The 26,069-nt window shown below is 37.6% G+C and overlaps 1 protein-coding gene across 1 annotated transcript in view; it reads right to left on the bottom strand.

Annotated features, from left to right (window-relative positions):
- Window positions 1-26,069, bottom strand: part of pik3r3b (phosphoinositide-3-kinase, regulatory subunit 3b (gamma)) — a 239,206-nt gene that overhangs the window by 143,158 nt on the left and 69,979 nt on the right. Inside the window, exons 3-4 of the mRNA XM_055214111.2 lie at window positions 1,722-1,811; window positions 1,326-1,403 (exon numbers count right to left, since the gene is read on the bottom strand). Of these exons, the coding sequence (XP_055070086.2) occupies window positions 1,326-1,403; window positions 1,722-1,811 (168 nt within the window). The remainder of the gene's footprint in view (window positions 1-1,325; window positions 1,404-1,721; window positions 1,812-26,069) is intronic.

The raw sequence follows: 26,069 nt of genomic DNA, 5'->3' as shown, positions 1-26,069 counted from the left end.
ACTGTTGCCTACAATTTGTGTGTTTGCTGTAGTCCAAGAAAAGTGATTTACATCTGAGATGATAACTCCCGTCATCGTTTATTTTGGGGTATGTACTGTTTGCATATCGTTAACATGTACTAATACACACCTACACACCAAAGTGAATCGGACCATTGGTGTTCTTTAAGTTTAGGTAGAAAAAATGCTCATGTGTCAAAACACATACATTTCAAAATCGTAAGTTGCAAAGAAACCTTTGCCCTTATATGGATTTTTTTGTTGTCCTGTTTGTGCACGTATGCGTGAACGTGTGTACAATGTACTTTAAAGAAAGTGACGTGAACACATCCTCAGGTTATGTCTGTCTGTGCATGTGTCAATCCTAAAAATAATTTTTAGGATCGGCTATGGCTGATAAGTTGCGGCTGCTCAGCTTTTAACAGTGCACATGTTCTATATAGCCTCCAGTATATCAGCCATACAGGAGGTGGGGTTTAGTATACAGTAGCTGTTGCTAAACCATACTTTATTTACTTACATACTGTATTTCATCACATATTCTCCAAAAATCCAATAAAAATCCTAGTCTGAAAAAACTTTATTGTATGTGAAGAAATGTTCTCCTTTTCTGTGAGAAATGTATTTACTAGAGCAGAACATCACAAGTATCTGCACCCGTCTGTGTGTGTGTGTGTGTGTGTGTGTGTGTGTGTGTGTGTGTGTCTTGCCTTATCCAATGGTAGTGCAGAGTTTTTTGGATGCAGACTCTCCCAAAAAAGTACAGAGCCAGAGCACTCCCTTGTGGTGCGAAATATGAACTTCAGCTGAACTTTGCTAACTTTTTTTACAGCAGTGCCCTGGATATACATTGCTGACATGCAGTTGCTAAAAATAAGTGCTTTTGATATTTCTCATATTTCCATAAGTATTGGTTTTCTGGGTTATATTTTCATGTAAACACTGCAAACTCCCTGCCTCCAATCTCCTCTTTCAGTAAACTTTTTCCTTTCATTTATTTACAGTAGATATCTGAATAAATGATATCTTTCATTAATTTTAAACTTTTTATTTATTTAATTAATATAGTTTACTTTTAGCCACTGAAAGCCAAACAATCCTATTTTCGGGTATCTCAAACAATCTCTGAAACTATATAGCATCTGCAGGTGTTAATCTGCTACTATATATTTCGGCCCACCAGAACAGTTCATGAAACCTGGTACAAAACACTAAGAAAGGGCCACAAGATTTATATACCCAGCAGTTTAAAGACATGTTTAGTGGACTCTCTTGATTAGCATGTACAGGATAAACCACAGATTAACAGATATGCAATGACTGACCTGTTTCTAAAGCCTGATATAATTCTGGGGGTCCAGTCGAGGTCTGGGTGGTCCGGTACAATGGCTCATTATCCCAGCCTTGATCACAGGACAGAAGTCAGATGTTTAATTTGATGTTACCACATGTTAAATGCAACATGCTACTAAACATTATTTCAAAATGTGATGGGATGATAACCATTTTTTTTTTATAAGTTTACCATAGTCCTGCATGATATTCCTATGGAAATTACATAGTATATAGAATAATACTTTATGTTATTACCATAGTACAAATTTAAAAAACAATATTATTATTCCTGGAGTGACGGGTATAATCTATCAGACCCTTTAAGTGGTAGTGTTTAACTCTCTAAAGAGTTCAATTAGATTGGTGATGTGGAGGGCAAAACTTACCCTGTCTCTCAAGAGCCTCTGTCAGCCTGAGTACCACCGCTGGGATTTGGTCAGACAGAGCACACTGCTCTACAGCATTTCCAAAAGAGCCTGTCAGAGAGAAAGTGAGAGAGAGAGAGAGATGAGAAATCCCACTGCTGAGACCAAATTCCCTGTTTAGGTGGCTGCCTGTAAACCCAAGTCTTATTTCCCTTTAGGGAATGGTTAGGTTGTCATATTCATGCAAGCATGGTAGATATGTAACATAATACTCAACCACACACACAGGTAAGGAATCACAAGAAATAAACAGTGATATACTGAAAGTGGACATATGGGAAACTTATGGAGGGCCTGATACACAAACAATCCAGCAAAATCAGTATACATTTAATATTAGTATAGTATTTATGAGTTTGCAATATTTTAAATTTTTTTGACCTGGGTCGGTAACAAACCTCTCTAGCAACCATGCAAAATTAAACAAGCACTGCAATTTGCATTAGTAATTGCTATATGTGACTCTTGCTTGTCTGAAGCCAACAGCCAATCACAGTGGCCGCAACACATGCTCCAGTCTTCCATAAACGTAATTGGTGATCTGATTGGCTGACGCACGCGTTGCCGTTTGAAAAGTTGAGAAATGTTCAACTTCTGCCACGAGCAACAGCAGAGATGCGGGGCCGATGGATCCACAATTAAGTTCGGCAACGCATGACGTCACCCATTAAAAGTGAATGGGAAGCGTTAACTCTTACGCCCCGTGTGAACGTACCGTTACCCTCCAAATTGCGCAAAATTAAATGGCGAATTGAAAATGCACCAAATGGACCCTTTCGCATAATTTTGCATAAACTCCCATATATTGCAAAAAAGTTTTTCCGCATTTACAGGTCACCTGACATCTGTAAAAGTCACATGATCATTCTTTAAAGGAAAACACCACCGTTTCTTTTCAATATTTTACTGTGTTCTTACCTCAATGAATTAATACATACATATCTTTTTTCAATGCGTGCACTTAATCTTTGTACAGCAGGCCACGAATGTGTTAGCATTTAGCCTAGCCCCATTCATTCCTTAGGATCCAAACAGGGATGAATTTAGAAGCCACCAAACCCTTCCATGTTTTAAGTTAATAAAAAATTAGAACTATATTGTATGGCGGAAGAGCACTTAATTTGCAGCACTTCGACCTTTGGCACAGTAATAATTTTATCTGCTTGAAAAATTGCCTTGTTTTATTTTGTGCCATCATACTTACTTGTGCAACTACTCATGTAACAGTCTTTAAATATGGAAAACATGGAAGTGTTTGGTGGCTTCTAAATTCATCCCTGTGTAAATCCTAAGGAATGAATGGGGCTAGGCTAAATGCTAACACATTCACGACGCGCTGTATTAATTTGTATAAGTTGAGGTAAGAACATAGTAAAATATTGAAAAAACATGGTGTTTTCCTTTAAATATGGCACAGTAGGTAGACAAGACAGAAGAGGTGTGGTTGACTTCATGTGGCATCACAAGAACCGACAAAGCTCATGACATGAAAATACAGCAATAGCGATTTGGGAGTCAACTGCTCTGTATGCTTTCGGGTCACTCTCGTGGTATTTGCAAGTTGGTCTACATGGCACCATATGAAATTGAACTCACTCGAAGCCATGTTTTTTTGAATGACTCATCGCGAGACACCAAAATTACGTTTTAGTCAAATAATATCAGTTAATGAAAACGCTGTCATTTCGCAATAGTGGAAACGCAGCTACAGATTAGGAGCTAAGTTGTGTGATTTCACATTGATTTCAATCTTTGACATGACCATACTTAGTGAATATTAGAAAATTAAAGGAACAGTATGTAGGATTGTGGCCAAAACTGGTATTACAATCACAAAACTTGTGGCTAAAACTGGTACTGCAATCACCCAACTGGTGGTCAATACACAAAATGTCAACATAAACATCAGTTGAGGGCTGCAACTCCACTTTTTAAATGACAATATCTTGGCCAGACCACTGTTGTCAGTGATAGAAGTACTTGAAATGAAAATGATTTCTTAATGTCTAGTGACATATCAGGGCCATTTTATGATTAATTGATATACATTTCTTACATACTGTTCCTTTAAGGTTGGATTTTATTAAAAAAAGCTAGATTAGTCGATTATTTTAAAAAACATTTTTGTAAAAAAGATGGACGTCGCGACATCGCTTCCTTCCATTTTAATGAATTAAAGCCAAAAAATCCGACTGGAGCCAGAGCATGCGCAGAAGGAATTGTCGGTGGAGCCCGGAAGTAGAGGCCTGCACTCCCGCGGGAGTCCCGCGGGACCCGATGCAAAACAGTGCGGCGCGGGACAAATTTTGAATGGTCATTGCGGGAGCGGGCGGGATGATAGAGATGCACTTGCGGGTGCGGGCGGGAGGGATGATACGCTGCACTCCCGCAAATTAAATATTAGTTAATATTACAAAACTTTAGATTTATTTATGTTAAAAGATGAGTAAATGTTTTCTGTCTATTAGTTTTTGTTAAACGTTCCGTTTAATAAGCGAGTAATTTTACTAATTTATTGTTGTTCTGTTTTAACAAAAAAAAAAAAAAAAAATACTAAGCATTCGTAGTGATGGAAAATTATGTCTTTCATTTATTCGTTATAACGCAGATAGCATCCGTTGAATTCGTTTTATTATTAAAACAAACGGTTTAATATAAGTGAGTTTGTCATTGTAAGCCTACTATTTTATTGGTGTTGATTTTGAGGCTGCAAGGGTCGCTCTGATAATAGTTATACATTGCGAGTTATAGCAACCCCGTCTGGCGGCTTGATGTGAATATAATTCATATTATAAACGAGAGTATTCAACTGCAATATGGCAATATATATTCTCACAACATTATTATTTCTCAAAACTTTGACAAAAATTATTTTTAAGGATTAACTGTATTCTTACAGTTATTCAAAGATGCACACATTATTCCGCATATGATTTGAATATTAGTCGAGAGTATATAACGGCAATTAACGTCTTATATGGCAATAAATATCCACATAACTTAATATAACAGCATAAAGAAATGAATAAAAGACAAGGAAGTAGGATTGGCATGTAAATTGTATTATTATTACCGGAAAAACAGCAAAATAACTGAAATAAACTCTGAGGTAAATGCGCGAGGTAAACACGTTAAAATAAATGAGCAATCACAGTGGAAAAAACATTATTATCTCTCAAAACTTTATATGACAAAAATGATATTTAAAGGAAAAATTCTTACAGTTTTTCAAAGATGTAAAGAAAGTATTCCATATTACTCCAGTTTATGAGCACGTTCATCTCTGGTCTCGCTCTGTTATGTAATAGCTGATTGACAGGTGCACATCTCCGTCTTTTAAACATATCATTTTGTAAAGTTACTCATTTAGGGAAATTATCAATGATTTGATGATTTTATTATTATTATGAAAATGTTTTTTTTTTTTGCAGATTGATTGCGATTTGTATTACCGTTTTACTACAAATACAAAACCTTTTTTTTTTACCACGGAGGGCAGGTGGTATATGAAATTTCCCGGTAGATTTTTTTGGTCCTACTCCGCCCCTGATATATACAATGAATAATAAACAAACATTTACCAAATTTATTTTATTAAGAAATGGAAATAATTAATAATCTAACGATAAATATTAAATGTAGCCTACTGGGTAGGATTTTAAACGTCTTTGCCAAATTTATTTTCGTTTAAAATATGCGGTGTGTTTAATGTATTCAGAAGGTGAAAAAAATCCTCACCTGCATATCCCTAAATCCAACACATCTTTGTAAGAACGTAAGTTAAGTGTCCATGTTATTTTTACATTCTGACTTTAAAGAACAATTTGGAAAAAGAGATCAGAGCAGAGGAGCGTGTAAATGCTGCAATTACACTTGCTCTGACAGCAGCTTATTTTTAAAAGACGCTGTATTTTTTTGCTCTATTCGCCAAGTGTATTTTAATTGGCCACACTATGAAATTTATATATAAATTCAGAACTTTTTAAAATTTTATTCACTTAAATTTATTCAAAAATTACTGAAAGGAAATAAATGTGTTTGTTTCTATTTTTTTAAATGGTGGGTCTTGAGATTACCTGTTGGGTTGAAAAAGTTTGCAAACCCCTATAATACATAAGCAAGATTGATCAAAGCTTTATCAAATCTTTTAATTTTTTTTATTAGTAATTATATCATGTTATTCATGTATATAAGTAAATAACGTCGTAAGATACGCATACTTTGTGTCCAAAAACTTACTTTATTTTCCAATAAACTGATGAGTTTTGCATCAAATAGATTTTTGATACTCTTGCAATAGACTATTTATGACGATTCACAGACGATTCATTGTTACATCTATGACTTAAAAAATTACGATTTGTATATCCTTTTCTTTTTAGAGACCGTTCGCATCAAGTTGCCAAGTTTATTTTAAATCTTGATGAGCGGCAAGCGCACACAAATATAGACGCGTCTGAAACAAAACTCGTATTTACAGGCGAACGCTTTGAAAAGAAGAAGAAATTCAGTGCGTCCTTCGTTTTCCATTCACTTTAGATGTTTAGTTAATGGACTCGAATGCAAAAATTCTTCCAATAAGTGGTCGGGACTCAGGACACAATCACTTTGGGCATAAAGTGGTGGGGCTGCTGTGACTGCAGGCAGCCTATGACAGCAACCTTCAACCTGGTGGCATGACAACAACCGGCCTCGTTGCCAAAAAACAGACCGGCCCATCAGGAATTCTCCTTGTCCGATCTAAGCCTGTTACCATGTATTGGTAAGGAATTATATGTGCACGCACATTTTTTTAAGACCTTTCCTGCGACCGAAAGTAAACACCCATCCATCCTGCCTGCGGGCATTTGCAGGCGGGAGCGGGACAAAATATCACAGATGCGGGCGGGAGCGGGACTAAAAATTAAAAATCTTTGCGGGAGCGGGCGGGAGTGGGACTGAACATTGGGGGTGCGGGCGGGAGCGGGACTGAAAATTGTGTCCCGCGCAGACCTCTACCCGGAAGTGGAGTGGCGGTATCAAACTTTCGCCCAAACACTTGCACACTCAATTCACTGTCCTTCAAGTGAGCAGTGACCTTATACTCTGTCCTACTGACCATGGCTGTTTCTCAATATGCGTTCTTCAGGGATCTTGCGCCCTTGTGTCCTCGCTCTACGTCATCATTAATGGTCGAAGTTCATTCCAATTCTCAAGAACGCAAGGACAGAGGACGCATGAAAATACCCGGATGTGTTCTTGATATCGAGGATGCATCGAGTGCAGACTTGCTGAAATCGCTTAACGCCCCAGAAGTCATTGCGGCAAAACGTCCGAGTTCGTTCTTCCAAGGTCGCCTGGCAAGACCGATCTCCACGAGGACGCAAGTCCGTTCTTTGCGTTCTTGGAATTGAGAAACAGCCCATATCTCTATATGTGGGCACTTATTTGTATTGAGACCCAGATGGGTATCCTTGAGGGGTCTGATTTTAAAGGCCATGCCATAAGCCCCTGTGTTGCTGTCCACATGCAGAGCACCATGTCAGCGTCACCCTGCCATGTACATAAGAAATGGGGCAGCACCCTTCACATGACACCCTGGCTCTGCTCTCCTAGGGTGCTGACCGTGTCACACATCACACAAATGTGAGAAGCTGGTAGCCGGCTGAATATGCCACAACAGGAGTTCACTTGCTGGCCAAGCTGATTCTTGTGGGTAAGTCAATATGGCCTTGTTCACACGGTCACTAGTGTTTTAAAATGTTTGGGGATATTCAGAAATAAAATATAGTAACATTTAGTAGGAACTTAGTATTGACTTCCATAGTAGGAAAAATATATTTTAGAAGTACTGTAATAAATGATGAAGAAAATATTTTGATAAATGATGGAAAGCACACAGTTGACGGTACCCATTAAATTCCATCATTTTTTTTAAATTCCTACTATAGAAGTCAATCGACACTATATGCTGTCTGTTTGCCACCATTTCTCAAAATATCTTCTTTTGTGTTCAGCAGAAAAAAGACATTCATACAGGTTCAGAAAAACATGAGGATGAGTAAATGATGATAGAATTTTCATTTTTGTGTAAACTATGCCTTTAATTGCCCAAGAAATAATGGCGATAGCCGATAGTATTGTCTTAAAGGATTAGTCCATTTTCTTAAAATAAAAATTCAGATAATTTACTTACCACCATGTCATCCAAAATGTTGATGTCTTTCTTTGTTCAGTCGAGAAGAAATTATGTTTTTTGAAGAAAACATTGCAGAATTTTTCTAATTTTAATGGACTTTAATAGAACCCAACATTTAATACTTAACTCAACACTTAACAGTTTTTTTCAACGGAGTTTCAAAGGACTATAAACGATCCCAAACGAGGCATAAGGGTCTTATCTAGCGAAACGATTGTCATTTTTGACAAGAAAAATAAAAAATATATACTTTTAAACCACAACTTTTCGTCAAGGTCCAGTCCAGCGCGATCTAACGTAAATGCGTAATGACGTAGGGAGGTCACGTGTTACATATCTAAAACGCACATTTGCGGACCATTTTAAACAATAAACTGCCACAAAGACATTAATTAGTATCAGTTTACATACAACAACGTAGGAACGGCCCTCTTTCTCAACACATGTAAACACTGGGGCGGAGATTCGCGTTCGTCCACTGTGACCTCTTGACGTCATGACGTATTGCGGTGACGTAGTGGGGTCAGCTGGCGCATCACGACCGCATCTACACGACGAGACGTTGTGTTTTAAAAGTGTATATTTGTTATTTTTATTGTCAAAAATGACAATCGTTTCGCTAGATAAGACCCTTATGCCTCGTTTGGGATTGTTTGTGGTCCTTTGAGGCTCCGTTGAAAAAAACTGTTAAGTGTTGAATTAAGTATTAAATGTTGGGTTCTATTAAAGTCCATTAAAATGAGAAAAATTTTGCAATGTTTTCTTCAAAAAACATAATTTCTTCTCGACTGAACAAAGAAAGACATCGATATTTTGGATGACATGGTGGTGAGTAAATGATCTGGATTTTTCTTTTAAGAAAATGGAATATTCCTTTAAGACCATGTTATGTCACTGATAAGATATGACAATAAAATAGCATAATAATGCAAGAACATCCTTTGTAAGAACACAACTTTGATTTTTAAGAATATTAAGATAAAAAATATGAAATATTAATATGAAATTGGAATGTAAGACAAAAATATAACATTCTAAATATTTAAAACATAAATAAATATTATAAAATATGCATTTCAATTTTAAACAGCTAATACATTGTTCAGTATAAATCCCAGGTAATTCAAATGGAAATTTGGGGAAAATATTGACATTTTGTGAATGTAATTATTAAATAACCTACAATAATTGTTTAATTTCAAAATCCAAAATATATATATTTTTTAAGGTCCCAAATACATCTGCGTAGAGGCGTGCCCCCTTGGTGTGAATGGGCTTGACGCTTCTGGTTATGTAATTTGTAAAGCCGCAGACCGACATTTGAACAGGTAACCAATTCATTTACATCACATTTCCATTTGTGTAATTGCGATCTCACCGTGGAGAAGTTCTGATCTGAGGTTGTTTTGCGATTATAAGAGTGATAAGGTGCGAGAAACTATAGTACTCTAGGGCCCATGCGAATCGCTGTCAGTGACAACCCTAATTAATCCGATGTGTACCACCCGCTGATGTTTCCACAGATCCTACTGCTGTATCTCTCTACCTTTGTGTAATATGGCTGTTTATTTAACATAATCTTCCATACAAGCATTTGTTGACAGCAGGAAAACTTTGTGTTTTGGACGCGGGTGTAATTGGCGTGTTAATCTGCACAGCAGAGGCCCCTGTTGCACCCCGCTGAAATTTGCACACAGGAGAATCATACTAAAGTCTTTGTAAAGCGATATTATATGTGTTTTTGTCACACCACAGAAAAATTTGTTCTTAATCACCCAGGCAAAGTTAAATTATAAAAAACCCTCAAGTAAATAAAATAAGTTAACAAAATCTTGCAAAAATAAGCTAGATTTTCTAATCTCTAATCTGAAACCACACCCACTTACGGCAAAGCTACCTTCTTTCTCAACTTTCAAATAATGCCAGGGGTGTAATGCCATATGCAGGTATATACAGAGTATACCCACTTCTTCATCAGAAGGCTGTTGACAAAATGTGTTGTTCCAATAATTACACGTTTTGTGTCTAGTTAAGGACAACACATTTAAAGATGTGCTAAGATATGTCTTGCACTAGCCGTGTGACGCAACAGCGTAACCTTATGTATTACGCAATCACGTCGAAAGGTCACGCGTTACATATGTGAAACGCAGACCTGCGGTCCATTTTAAATGTTAAACTGACACAAAGACATAAATTAGTATCATTCCACATACAGCAATGTCGGAACAGTCCTCTTTCTCCACACTTGTAAACACTGAAGTGGTTGTTTCGCATATGTCATGCATGACCTTTCGACGTGATTACGTAATACGTAAGGTCACGCTGGTGCATCACATGGCTAGTGCAAAAAGAGAAGTTGTGATTTAAAAGTACACATTTAAAATTTTTGGGGGCAAAAATGACAATCGTTTTGCTAGATAAGACCCTTATGCCTCGCGTGGGATTGTTATGCAATCGCATGATTTAATGCATAATCAGCCAAAGTCCGCATATTTATGCGGGGCCGCATTTTTTTCAAATATGCCGCACTTTCGCAGCATAAATTGCAGATTTCCATGCGCAAAATATGCAGCAGTTTTAAACATACTTTTATTTACTCGTGGCGCACCGCCACAGAAATAACACTGGCTCCCACAAATAGATTTTTCATGATACCCATTTACATTTATATTTTACTGTTTAAAAAAAGCGTTCACCGTGCCTCCCCCCTCCCTTTCTCTCTCAAGTTGCGTGCAGCACGCCTCTCTCTAACACAACAGTGAAAAGGTGGTAACATTTACAGTGTATTCCCTTATATTTCTGAATTTGCACCGAATTGTCTGCACTATACGCGATATACAATAAAACTTACATTTAAAATAATAAAGGGCTCATAACACAACAAGATTATGAGAAGAGCAACAGCAGTAAGGCGTCAATGTAAATGTATGGTGATTTTGTCAGATGATGTCACGTTTAGGATTTTAGCAACAGTAGGATTAAACACGAGATCTTACTGGGTCGTGTTTAGTCACTATTTTATAGTGTACTCGTTATTTTATAGTCTGACTACAGAACAGATATGTAAATATGGCATAACATATGTAAAAATGGCATTTAGTTGTCTTAAAATGCAATATAATGTGACAGATCAAATAGTAGAAGTGAAACATACTTCAGATGCCAACACTCGATCAAACGCCGACACATGATGACGTCACATATGCTAATTAGAGTGTGACGTCATCGCCACCACGGTCTCTAAAAATCCTGCGGGAAACACTGTGCGGGGCTTGCATGATTTCATAACCCCCGCATTTTCGTAGCAAAAATCACATATATCTTAGCAGAAAGTTGAAAAATGTTGCATTTACTTCACACAAGCTCCATGGGAACGTTATGAAGTGACGTGATTATGTGATGTGAACATCACTGAAAAGCTGCAAACAGTTTTTGCAAGTTCCCGCAGTTTTTGCAAGTTCACGCAATTTCATTGCATTAAATTGTATAAATATCCCGCATATTCCATCGCATTTTTTAAGAAAAAGACCGCAAGATCAAGGATTTTTGCCCGCAACAATCACAAAAAACTGTTTTTCTGGAAGGACTGTGCAATATTAAATTGCATTGAAACTGTAAACTGTGGAGGTCCAAGTTCATTATATGGAGAAAAAAAATTTACTTCTTCTTCACTGAACAAAGAAGGACATAAACATCTTGGATGACATGAGGGTGAATAAATAATCGGAATTATTTTTTTAATTTTTTTAAACTGGAATATTCCTTTAAAGGGGACATTTTATTTGACTTTAAGATGTCAAATAAATTTTTGGTGTCCCCAGAGAACGTATGTGAAGTTCTAGCTTAAAATACCATATAGATAATTTATTATAACATGTTAAAATTGCCACTTTGTAGGTGTGAGCAAAAATGTGACGTTATGGGTGTGTATTTTCAAATGCAAATGAGTTGATCTCTGCACGAAATGGCAATGCTGACACAAGGGGAGCCACTTTTCAATGACCTATTTTTTCACAAGCTTGCAAAGAATGGTTTACCAAAACAAAGTTACTGGGTTGATCTTTTTCACATTTTCTAGGTTGATATAAGCACTGGGGAGCCAATTATAGCACAAAAACATGGAAAAAGTCAGATTTTCATGATATGTCTCCTTTAAGTTGGGTTGTGTAGTTAGGATGCATTTTTTCCACAATAAATTACAGATGGATTACAAAAGTTGCAAAACTTTTTTGTGATCTCTCCCCTATGAGATTTACTTATGACATTCTAGACTAGACCATATGAAAATGTAGAGGTTGATGTAATGCTTTACTAATAATATAGTTGCGGCTTCAAGTATTAGAAAAAAATCAGGTGATAGCGTAAAAACCAAAAGATTAATGAAAAGTACCTCTGAGGCTTTGATGCAGGTGGCACAAAGACTTTAGGGGTTTGGGATTAAACACGTTAACAGCGGAGCGCATTGGTATTCCAGCAACACACGGCGCATTTAATTGCTCAACATCCAGCAGGTTTCTCTATGGACCTCGACAAGAAACGCCTTATGAATGAACAAACAGGTCAGAGTATGGTAGGAGGAATCATAATTCTCTCTCCGACTTCCTCTGTCCTTCCCTAGTTCCCTTTGTTTGGGAAGCTTCATGTTGCTTAATTGTTAGTGAGCAGCTGATGTAAGATTTATTAGATGAGAGATTAATGCAGAGCCGTGCTTAAAATGTCAAGTGTAATCTAGTGAATGTGAACATTCAGGAGCATTTTTCTGGTGATTTATTTCTCTTCAAATGATTAATTGGAAAATTGCTGTTGAATTTCTGCACACTTTCATCATAGAATGTGCTCTGACATTCAATTGAATTTATTAGATCACAACAATGGACAAAGACAGTGTGCTTGAATGACAGACAAACATTGAAATGTCTCTAAACGTTCTGTCTGCATGATGGAAAATGTATGTGAAACCCTAGACTAATGACTACTAAAGCTAACTGGACTCAGAAGTCGGCTAACTTAGGGCTGCATTACAGCAACTACCTACTTTGACCATGTCAAAGACTAAAGCTGTTGGTCTGGGCTGCCGTGCCCTATAAATGAGAAGTACCAATTTAAAGTTTGTTCTTCACAAAACGCATTGTTTTATGTGGGAGTATGCCTTGAAGATAAAGGGCTAAAAAGTCTTTTTAAAAGCTTTGTTGGCAGTTTTGATCTCTGACTCGATTATGGCAACTTAAACCCTATTTTCACAGCACTTTGGTCACAGAAATTTCCCGTAAAGCTGGCAATGAGGCTTCTGTGTGAACAAAAAGCATCCTGTAAATGATCTGGGATCGCTTCTGTAAAGAGGACCTAGAGTAGTAACATTGCCGTAATATACGGAAAGCATTCTGTGCGAACAAGATGCATAAACAATGCCTGTGTCATAGTGAGGACGCAACCAGATTTATGGTTCAGCTCTTTGATAGGGTTGATTCTCGCGAAATTAGACTTATGAGGTGTCATGAAACATTTTGATAAAAAAATAAATGCAAAGTAAGAGTATCAAAATGAGAAGCATACAGTTACAAACATCTTTTCATGTACTATTTTGCACATGATTCAAATGACATCATACAAACCAAGTTAGTTTTTATTTTCCACATTTAAGGGGAACATTTTCATTACTGCAATGTGTCCATGACTGGATTTGGGTACTTTGATTTGGAAATATTTATAACTAATCAAAAAAAATCTAAAAAATAAAAAGCTTCAGTGCATGTTATACAGTAAAAAACATGTGGTATTTGGTGATCATTGGTAAATGTAGAGACAATAATAAGGAATATATTATGGCTAAATTATGCTGGATAGATCCTTTTTAGTCAGAAAGATTTGTCATCATTTCAGAACAAGTTAAAATGAACTTACATTACAAAACAACTTACATTATATCCGAGTGTTACTTGGTCAAAAATATGTAGAAATATAGCCTATGCGAGTAAAAAAACTTACAGAACATAAATGTTTAGCTCACGCGGACTGAACGAAAAGCCGTCAATTAAGCGGACGTGCTGAAACAGTCGAGTCGCAGGTGATTTTCAACGTTTATAATGTTTCACGCAGATACTGTGGATGAAAAACTTTCATATCTAAATGTCCAGGTAAGAGTCAAGTGTTCACTCAGTTAATAATAAAGCCACCAGCCTTTTTGGCTGCAGCTCCCTTATTCACGGAGCGGACGCTGTATACAGAGAAAAAACCTATAAAGGTTGACTATGAGGTTCATAGTCGAATCAGACCACTTCGAATCGAATCGTCGAATCCTCGACTATAAGAAGTCAGCCCTAGTATATAGACAAAATAGTATTGAAATATTTGCCTGCGAACTTAATTTTTAGCAAGTGTTACATCTAAGCCCCTGCCTGTTACAATTAACCCCACCTATGGGGTAAGTTGTAACTTTGCACATCTGTCATGTTTGGTGTAATTGTCTAAGAATGGTAAGTAATAGAAACAAACTTCAAATGTTCATTTGTAGTAGAAATATGTGTTTGCTTGTGTAAAAGCATAATTAATCAAACTCAAATATTTTTTTAATGATTGAGCCAAAAAAAAAAGTGTTAGGTTGTGCCCCACTCTCCCCTATAGCTTAAATGCACTGTAAGTCACATTGGATGAAAGCATCTGCCAAATGCATAAATGTAAAAAAAAGGAATCAGTGATTTATTCTGACATTAAGGGTTGGTTGTATTTACTCCATTGTTTGTTGTCTATGGGTTTGAAATGCCCTCAATCTGTGGCAGCAGTGGAGTCATGTTTACACTTCCACACATGTTAGAGGACTTTTACGTTCATATGCGTGTGTAAATGTGGTCACAGTTTGTTTGGCTTTGTACAGGAGGTGGAGGACAAATTTCTTTTCAATTGAAGTGATACTATGAGAGTTGTGCTTCGATTAACATCACTGTCAGAAAACATCACAAAGGCAATTTCTCAAAACGTGAGGCACATGCTGATGGGTGAGGCGCAAAGAGTGGAGGTAGAACTGGAAAAACACTTAGATAAGACTGAGATAAGAGTAACACAGATAAACGAATACAGCGATGCTCTCCACTTTATATCTGAGAAACTCTAAATATGTTTAAGTTTTGGGTTGATGCCACATCTGCATGAATAATCTGTACTAATTTCCTTAGGCCAAAATTCCTTGCTTCACACACTAGCTTTTATGGTATCAAATTGACAAAAAATGCATGTTGCTGGAAGCTTGTCCTATTGTGTGTGTCCAAGATGTATGATAATGTCAGTATTATTCCCCAGGGTTCAGCAGTTCAAAATATGCTAACTAGCTTGCAGGTACCTGAATACAATCAGATTCAGAAGATCTGCAATTTCAACAAAGAAAAAAATGGTGCTACTGGAAAAGGACCTCTAGGGCAAATAAATTTCACTTCTTATGGCCATTGTGAATCCAATTATAGGCGTTTATGAGTTTAAAGTGCAAGACTATGTTAAACTGTGGGGGTATCTCTGTCATTGTACAAAGCCCCATGTGTGTAACCCAGGTGCTCTCGAGCCTATCAGATCTTATCCGTTTTCTATTAAGAGGACAGAAAGCAATTTCTAGGATTTTCACTGCCCTACATGTGTGTGTTTTAACAAGCTGCGGTCAGGATGACAGGGAATTACTGAATGGATCAGCAGTTCTGCTCAAAGCCATTAAGTGTCCAGAGTCAGGAGCAGCCAGCTGAAAACGTAGAGATGCGCGTAAGGTCCCATAAGCAAACATGAGCAAACATAAATCAAAGGACTGCATGGAAATTATATACCTTAGTGATTTGTTTATTCGCTACACCATCAGCATTTGCTTTTTTCATATTCTCCACATACTTTCAAAACAATACATTTAAATGTGTGTTACACAGACCCCTTCTCTTATTATGTGACATTCAGTAATATCTCGCTGTAACCGCTAGGGGATGCCACAATATCCAGTGTCTCACAGTGATGCTTATACAGTATTACAGAGCCTTTGTGTGCCGAAGGGACTACAGTGTGTGGGATAGAGAGATGTATGTGCTTTGAAAGGACAAAAGAATGGTGGGAGTCACTGGATATTAAAACCAATATTGAAACTGCAAATTCACTATTAAAAATATAAAAGTTTAAACAATAAGTACATTTACATGTATTCGTTCTTTTACAAAAAGAAAATTTACAGTACATTTAAATTTTACATTGTATTAGTACATTCATTTCCAGGGATTTGAACTCATGAGCTTGATGTAACTGGTATAGTGTTATGCCTGTAACATTTAGGTACCGAGAATAGGCTCATTGCATAACACAGTTCCCGGTTAAAGGAAAACATTATTTCAGGCGCAGTAACATCATCACTCCTGAGAACTCCCCCTCGAAGTGCTGCAAACTACGTGCTCTTCTGCCATACAATAAGCTCTTATTTTTATCCGCTTAGAAAATCGCCACATTTTATTTTGTGCCACCATACTTACTCGTGTAACAGCCTTTAAATAGGGAAAACATGGAAGTGTTTGGTGGCATCTAAATTCATCCTTGTTTGGATCCTAATGAATGAATGGTGCTAGGCTAAATGCTAACACATTTACGATGCGCTGTACAATGATTAAGTGCACGTATTGGGAAAAGAGAGGTATGTATTAATTTGTCAAGCTCAATGGTTCGATTCCTAAAGGGAGCACATACCGTATGTTTTTAACACGAGATAAAGTTTACGATTTTAAGCATTAAAGGTACAGTATGGGTTTTTGCGGCATTGCGAATTGTAACCAACCTCAATAACAAAACGCAATGAGAAGCTACGGTAGCTGCCACAGGACAAACATGTCGTAGGGATATGTAGAACAGTTTGTCTGTTTAGGGCTAGTGTAGAAACATGACGGCCACTAAGAGGCTGTTTACACTTGGTATTAACATGCGTTTTCATCGATCGGATCACAAGTGGACGGCATTAATGCCAGGTGTAAACGGTGTTCAAAACGTTTTGAACGCGTCCACTTTTGACCACTTTCAACCACATTCAGAGGTAGTTGAAACCCCTTTCAATCGGATTGCTTTAGTAGTGTAAACGCACATGTGGTTGAATGTGTTTGAACAGCCACACGGACCGCCTTCTTTCCGCCCATTTATCTAATCTGAGGTACTAAGCACAAGTTTTATGTCTTTTCTAACTTCTGGCGTGAACAGACGGTGAACAGAGCTATTTTAGCCTTTCTTTGATAAAACTAAAGCGTCTGATCTCCGTAGTTTCGTTTTAAAAGCGTGTGAAAGTTGCGCGATCCTATTGCATCAAATGCGCTAAAAATTCAGAGAAATCTCTAACATATACAGGTACAAAACACTGTGCAGCATGTTTACTTGCTAAACAAGCAGTGGACTCTGACATAATATTAGTTTGCGTCCATATAAACAAATCATTATTCCCGCTCGCGTTTGAATGACAGCACCCACCGTCTCGTAGACCGCCCCCTCACAGTATTCAGGACAGAAGCAGTCGAAAGTGGACAAAAGAGATGGATTTAAATACCAGGTGTAAACGTGATGTGTCTCTCTCGTTCACTTGTGATCCGATTGATGAAAACTCATTTTAATACCAAGTGTAAACAACCCCTTACATATAAGGGGACCTGCGGTGTATGTAAATAAAAACGTCTCATTCTAAGGTAATAAAAACAATGCAGTTCATTATTTAAGGTCTTTATACACCACTGATAATATAGCTATGTATATTCTTCAAAAAGTTACACATTGCACCTAAATTTGGGAAAAGTGACTTTGAGATGGGACTCTGATATGACTGATGAGGAGGAATGTGGTTATGCCTCTGAACTGAAAAAGATAAATAATAAACTCTTTGTCTGCCCATATGATGATTATGTGGACATGACGCCAACAAAACCAAGCCATTCAAGAACACAGTCCTTGCCCCATGAAAGGTATTACTGTCTGAAAAAGAATTTTATCAGTCTCAATATTGATATATCACTAATTATGCCATCTTCTTTCATATACCACTAGAGTACCTCCGAAGGTTTGTGTCAGAAGACATGATCACGACTCTGACAGATAACACCAATGAGTACAGTTTCCAAAAGAAATAAGTTTTCATAAACAACAAAGTGGGACTACTATCATTGAACACAGTAAATACCAGTTTTCTTTCAGTTTTCTGGTTTTGTAAATACAATCCGAGTTCTGTAAATGCTGCTAGCCCATAGCCCCAATGTTGTAATATTACAACATTTTCATAAAATGTTAAAAATGTAAAAACCAATTCATTTGTGCATTAGAGGACTCTTACAAGAACATTTAAAAGGTGAAATTTTGTTATTTCTATATTTGGGTCTTACAGGGTTAAGAAACACTGCAGTTTCTTAGAAAAAATCCTGATAATTTACTCACCCCCATGTTAACCAAAATGTTGATGTCTTTCTTTGTTCAGTCGAGAAGAAATTACGTTTTTTTAACAAAACATTCCAGGATTTTTCTCAATTTAATAGACTTTTACTGGACCCCAACAGTTTACAGTTTAAATGCAGTTTAAAATTTCAACGCAGCTTCAAATGGCTCTAAACAGTCCCAAACAAAGCATTAGGGTCTTATCTAGCGAAACGATTGTCATTTTTGGCAAGAAAAAAGCACTTTTAAACCACAACTTCTCTTCTTCGTAATGACGTAGAAAGGTCATGTGTTACATATGTGAAACGCACATTTGCGGACCATTTTAAACAATAAACTGTCACAAAGACATTAATTAGTATCATTTCACATACAACAACGTTGGAACGGTGCTCATTCTCCACACTTAAACACACGTAAACACTGGGGCGGTTGTTTCGCATTCGTCATCTGTGACCTCTTGACGTGATGACGTATTACGTGAGGTCGTGCTGGCGCGTCACACGGCTGGAGTAAAACGAGAAGTTGTGGTTTAAAAGTACATATTTGCCAATCGTTTGGCTAGATAAGACCCTTATGGCTCGTTTGGGATCGTTTAGAGCCCTTTGAAGCTGCAATTTTAAGCTGGATGTAAACTATTGGGGTCCAGTAAAGTCTATTAAATTGAGAAAAATCCTGGAATGTTTTTCTTAAAAAACGTAATATATTCTCGACTGAACAAAGAAAGACATCAACATTTTGGATGACATGGGGGTGAGTAAATTATCGGGATTTTTTAAAGAAAATTAAGTAATCCTTTAATGAATCTAAATATAATCTTATATGTAACAGTCTCTTCCTCACACTTTAAAATCCTGATGTCATTCAATAAGTAGAGTGTTGTTTACATGGAACAAAGGACACAGTGCACAACATCCACACAAAAGCTATATGCTGTAAGAGTTATAAAGAATCGCACTGGTCTAACTGAAGGTCTTCAGCCATGACATTTCTGCCACAGTAATAAAGGATACGTCTCCTCCTGTAAACCTTTACAATGTTTTTGAAGGATTTACCTTCACTTCTTAGTTCTCTTTCACCTCCCGCCCCTCACAGCTAAAGTTATCTTCTCCATTACAGTGTGAAATTGAAACTCCCTCCTGTTTCTTCCCCTGCTTTGCCCCACTGTGTCAATAAGGGCTGTTTAGCCTTTGACCTCACCACAGGCTGGAGCAATGAAAGAACTGGACTGGAGAGACCGGAGGACCCTTGTCATGGCACACAAATATATTCACACAAATAACCAGTGTGAACACTGAATGCAGTAAAACGTTACGTTTAGCCATGCGCTGGCGACACACGCAAAACCCACAGCCACACACACCGCACAGCTTTTTAATTTCTCCAATCCACATCCTTATCAATCACAAGTGATAGCAGGTGCCACCCCCAGCAACATGGGAGAGATTACCGCTGCTTTTTTCCAAACTGCAAGCCTCACATTTCTCCGCTATAGATTCTCGTGCACCTGCGCGCAGATTTACCCGCCGAGCATGTGTTCGGAATAGTTTATTAAGATAATAATGGCAAAAATATGTCGGTGAAAATAATTGAATTTAGATGCACTATCCAAACCAGTTGTCCAGATAAATAGCACCACCCAGCTCCTCCCTCGCATCCTCGTAGCCTATCGATTACGTGCTCATTGTCTATTCCTGAAGGAAAAATAAAATACATTACAGGAATCAATAGTACCTACAAATTTTATCTGGTGCACGCAGGCCGAGATTAAAATTATGATGAAGTGCAAGAAAGTGATGCCAAGAGGGAGGTTGTCGATTTATTAAATTCCGAGCAATTTCAGTAAATTCAAACGCCTCCGGGGGTAAAGTGATAGAGTTTGATACTGGAGGTGTGATGCTGCTGGTCTTTTTTGCTGTGTGTATTTTATTAACATCTCTAAAAAAAAAAGCACAATAGAAAGACTGTTTCATATATCCTATCTAGTACAATACAAAGAAATGTACAATCTCAACAAAGATGAATGCATGCAACGAGAAAGTGGAGCAGGTGACGGATGCAGGAAAACTCAAGGGAAGTGAGAGTTTGGTCCTCCCAAAAAGATGCCACCTGGCAGGGGCCTGGCCTCGGATGTTTAGCCTGCAGCCAATGACAAAGTCCCACAAGAGGGGCGTAAAGCACATGCCTCTTCAATTAAAGCCTCCATGAGGCAGAAGGAAAATGAAAGATCATAGCAACTAAAGAAAGATTTGTGTGTGGCCTTAAAAATATGGGTTTATATGAATATGCATATCTGTATAAGGACCACTACATATATATTTTTAATGTGTAGATGTGTGATTTAGAAAGAGATCTATGGGGGTCTCCATCCTGTGTAGTGCGAACATTAATGCTCACTTACTGCATGCCACTTAATGAGCTATTAAAGATCTCGTCTCTACCATGAGGGGAACTAAAGTGTGTGTTTGTGTGCCACAAATGTATTCATTCACGAGCGCCTGGCCGTGGCCCACCGAGGCATGCATAATTAATAAGAAATGGGAGATAAAAGCACACTGAAGATATTTTTTTCCTTTTTGACGTGAATGTGTGCTGTGGATGTATATTATACATGTGCCGTCTAAGCCTGTGTGTGTGTTTGTGTGGGAGATAAGTAGTCGGTAGTCTTCCTCACAGTTATTGGCAGTTTAAAGTAAGAGACAGCAAATGTAGGCCAAATCTCCCCTGCTGGCCACTAAATATTTATCACGTATTACACATCCAAGCCCTGCAGCTCAATACTGCACATGAAATACGGACAAATTCTGCTCCAGACTGCATCTGAGAGAGCGAGAAAGAGAGAGAGAGATAGGAAAAGTAATGTAAAGAATAGATACATAATTGCAAGATTGGAAAATAAGAAGAAATAAGACATACAGTATATGATGTGTATGACCAGATGGATAGTAAGTAAGCTCATTCTTCCTTCTGCCTATTCCCATGGGTAATCACCAATGCAATGACCAAATCCAATGCATAACATACTGTCTCCAATCCACACATTTACCAGAATACAACAGAAAGAAAGATAAAGGCTTTTATCCGACTGAATGTAAATGAAATAAGAACGCATAAGACCAACCTTGAAAACTGAGGGTCATGTGCACTTACTTGAGGAGAAAAGTTACAAAAGAATTTGTGATGGCGTTTCACTTTTCCTTCTTTCTTTAACTTTTTCTCTTTATGAATCTAGCTGTCAAATTCAAAAGGCGGATGTTCGCTGGTTGTCTATACATATGCACAACCTAAAGGGCCCCGAAGGCTGGTTAAAAGGCAAAACTGTGACAGCATTGTGACAACCTTCACCGCACAATGTAGAAATATCAACCATTTGATCATGTTGTTACAACGTTGTTTGAAGGTTGGATACGCTGAGGCAATATTATGTGTTTGCTGGGTTGTAGCTATTCTAGAACTGAGTGAATGTAATCATAATGATTTTGCCTCTGATATTAAACTAAGCACACAGTTTTAATGCTCTTTCTTTATATGCTCCAGTTTCAGAAAGACATTGCCATGTGACTATTGTATAAAAGAACGTGTAGCTCAAACATTGTGGTTTTAATCCCCAGGGAACACAGACAGTACTGATAAAAAATGTATAGCTTGAATTCACAATAAGTCGCTTTGGATAAAAGCATCTGCCACAGGCTTAAATGTAAATACGAGATAATGAGTAAAGTGAAGACAGGGATGTTTTAATAGTGTCTCTCTTTTAAACTAAAGCCGCAAAAAGTTGTAACTTTACATTTCTTTACATAAAGCAATTCTGATTCTAAAAATTGCTTGTAGCAAAAATCTCCCCAGCTTCTTTACGGAAACCATAGTAAAAACATTTACTTAAAGGCTTAATATTAATACAGTAATACTATGAAATACTATTCAATAATAAAGAGTAAAAGAAAATTAGTATGCACACAGGTACACAACAATATATGAAGAGTTTGGTTCCAAAATGCAATAAATCCATTTTGACTAATTTAGGTAAAAATGTGTTTTCTATATCAAGAGTGGCAAGATAAAAACCACTATTTTCTGTTACAAATATTCACATAGCATCTTTAGGTTATAATAACATTAAAAATTCAAATCCATCTTGGAATCTTTTCAAAGATTTATTATAAAAACTGATTATTTTTTCCACAATAAATCCATGACAATTTTTTTTCAAAATGCTATAAATCTATTGAATCCATTTATAAATGTGCATTCATCTTTGCCATGTTATATTCATTTAGTTGACTAGTGGTATACACTGATATAAAATAAACATTAATGGCATTAATCAAAACACTTTCTGTCAAATTAAAGGAATAGTCTACTAATTTTCAATATTAAAATATGTTATTACCTTAACTAAGAATTGTTGATAGATCCCTCTATCATCTGTGTGCATGCACGTAAGCGCTGGAGCGCGCTGCGGCGCTTTGATGGCATTTGGCTTGGCCCCATTCGTTCAATGGTGCCATTTGGAGATGTAGTTGGAGGTGACCAGGCACATCAACGTTTTTCCTGTTTGAGACGGGTAGTTGTACGAGCAAGTTTGGTGGTACAAAATAAAACGTAGCGCTTTTCTAAGCGGATTTAAGGAAGGAGCTATTTATTTGTGGCGTGGTAGCACTTTTGGGAGTACTTCGACTCGCCTGAAAAGTCCGCTCCCCTTCTCCCTCTCATAATGGGAGAGGGAGGGTGTTACTGCGCCGAGTCGAAGTACTCCCATAAGTGCTATTGCGCCATAAAATATAGTTCCTCTTTTAAATCCGCCTGGAAAAGCGCTACGTTCTATTTTGTACCACCAAACTTGCTTGTATAACTACTCGTCTTAAATAGGAAAAACGTATGTATCAACAATTCTTAGTTAAGGCAACAACATATTTCAACATTGAAAATGAGTAGACCATTCCTTTAAGAACACTGTCCTTGCTGCTGTCATCCTTGGGATGTCGTCGCTGAACTTTTTTGATAGCGATCAGGTGTAAAATGTTTTGGTCCTTCTCGATTTTCGTTAACTTCATGTAAAATAATGGAAAGTTTCTCATAACCCCCTAGGGTCAACGGTTAGCATGACAGAAGCTTGATGCTGTCGTGTGAGACCAAGCAACAGCCGGCATTTTTCCTTCGCCCGAGTGCCTCTCACGCAAATTATTAGATTTTGATAATTTACGTTTCTTCCCCGCCACAGAAAACCACCACAGGTTTGTCAATGCCATCAAAATTATCATTTTGTTTTTGTTTGTTTGTTGATCACGAAGTACAAAGTAGATGAGGAATACTAGGATTCAACGTATATTCAAAGTGCCGCCATTAAAGATGCAATTTGTATTATCTGCACCGCTAGATGGCGCCAGATCAAATCAATAACCATGACATAGATTAATTACTTCTGCATTTGTCCACGACACTGTTGTCATGTGGTTATTACGTCAGTAAAGGTGGTAACAAAGGGTAACGTAGATATTAACGTCATTTACAGGCGACTGCACTGCCCCGTGACACTGTTTAGGGCAGCAATTTTCTCATAATTTACAAGTAGTTGAAAACATTATAGATATTGTTAGTTATCAGCTGGACAAAATATATAACACCGGAATAGTGGTTTTTGGATATTTTACTCCAAATATCTTACAAATTGTATCTTAAATGTTTACATTGCGGGGAATGGTGCGCTGTGATTTGTTGAGCGGATTTATTGTATTCTGCAAAGAAGGAGGACTGGTGTTTATCCCGTTTTGGGGAAAAAAGAGAGAAAAGATAGCAGAATAACACGGCGGATATCAGATTTTGCCTAAATGTAGAATTTTTTTTTTTTACTGTAATACTGACCAGATACAATACTGATTTTGGCAGTAACAATGTAAAAAAAGGCATTTATCGCGTTTTGGAACCAAACTCTTCATATATTCTCTAGTAGGATTTAAAGATGAGTGGACACTTTATTCATGAGTGCATACTCATGAATAAAGTGTCCACTCATTGTACAAAGGCTTTCTTAGACATTTAAAAGCAATTGATACAATAAGCTCGTGCAACTTTCACACACTCGCAAAACGAAGCAAAATAAAAGAGGAGTAACCGATTTAGTTTTACACTGTGGGTTCGCGCTGGAAGTCAGGTCCGATGTAAAAATATTGTGCTCGGTACATCACATTAGATAAATAGACGGAAAGTAGGCGGCCTTTGTGGCTGCTCGAACGCATTTGACCACATGAGCGTCTATACCACAAAATCAATCTGGTCAATGCGTTTTCGATTACCTCTGAATGTGGTCGAAAGTGGACGAGCTCAAAACGTATCACACCTGTATTTAGCATTGTCCACTTGTAATCTAATCAACTCATCCCTATGCATACTACAGACAGAGACTAGTCAGATCACTAGTGACCCCCATCATATCCTTTGACCCAGAGAGAGAAAGGGAGTGAGAGTGACTGAGGTGTGTATGAATCTTCAATGTCGTATCTGACCCCCTACCTCATCTCCAGCTGTACTTCACAGATTGCATCTGCTTAGGGGGCTTCAAGTACACGCTGACAAACGGCATTTCCCCACATGATTTACAATACCTTATCATACACACCTGTGCTAGGTAACCCATTGGTTGCCCGCTATCTATTATGTGAAGTTATCCCCCACGCCGTCCAACAAACCAAATGGATAAAACGGCACAGCTGGCTCTGTGAGCAGGTCAGCATATTAGAATAATTGAGAGAGAGGTGAATGAGAAAATAGATGCAAAGATGCGTACTTAAAGTCCACATGGATGTCATGTGGATGACACTGGGGTCCACTGAGAAAGCGGTACGTGTGTGTTTGTCCTGATCAGTGCGCAGCAGATGTGTAATAGTAGGGAGTAAACAGCAAGCTGTGAGGCAAGGCCCCAGCAAGCCTGTCATTATATTCCAGTACATCTTTCTTTCTCCATAGAGAAATTATTATGCTAACAGTTTTGATTGCACTGTGGCTTTTTTAACCTCAACAAACTGTTGTTGTGTATATTCGAATGTCACCAATAAATGTTGCAGCCATAGCAATAGTGGGTAATAAAACATCAAGAAAGAAAATGACTTAGATGATGGTCTATTGTTTTGTTTGGAGAGAAATTAATACAGCGGATTGCAGTGTTTACAAAATTCTCTGTTTGCAAGGGTTAAAAACTACGGAGTAGTGTGTATGCCAGCCATAATTATATCAAAACTGTTTTGCAAATTTTTATTTTTACCTCACAAATTGTCTTTCAGTATAGCTGTCACATGAGTGTTTCATCTAGGGCTGGAACGTGTCGCACTGTTTACATTTTAAAACAATGTCGGCTTCAGCTCCGGGTGATACTGACAATCAGGCGTTATACCAAACAGCCAGAACGCAATTTAAAGTGTGAACACTTTAAGCAGAGACCAAATCAAATGGTGCTCTGCACACCGTATAAAACTGAAATGACATACCATAGCATCAAAACATCTTTGCATGAACATCTCAAAAGAAAAGATCCTGGGGCTCTCCGACCTCAAAATGACAAGACAGCAGCGTAATTTTTTGACTGAGAGCTGATACATGTGCTAGAAGTTCCTAACTAACAAACTTTTTGGCAAATATGTGCACAAAAGCTCGTCTTGTTAGGTATGCCTGGCGTGCATTTCTTTAAAGTAACAGCAGCGTAAACGCTGTGTATTAAATATTAG

The sequence above is a fragment of the Misgurnus anguillicaudatus genome, chromosome 8 (genome assembly GCF_027580225.2).
Source record: "Misgurnus anguillicaudatus chromosome 8, ASM2758022v2, whole genome shotgun sequence".
Taxonomy (NCBI): Eukaryota; Metazoa; Chordata; class Actinopteri; order Cypriniformes; family Cobitidae; genus Misgurnus; species Misgurnus anguillicaudatus.
The sequence above is the reverse complement of the archived record's forward strand: the minus strand, read 5'-3'. Positions and strand labels throughout refer to the sequence as shown.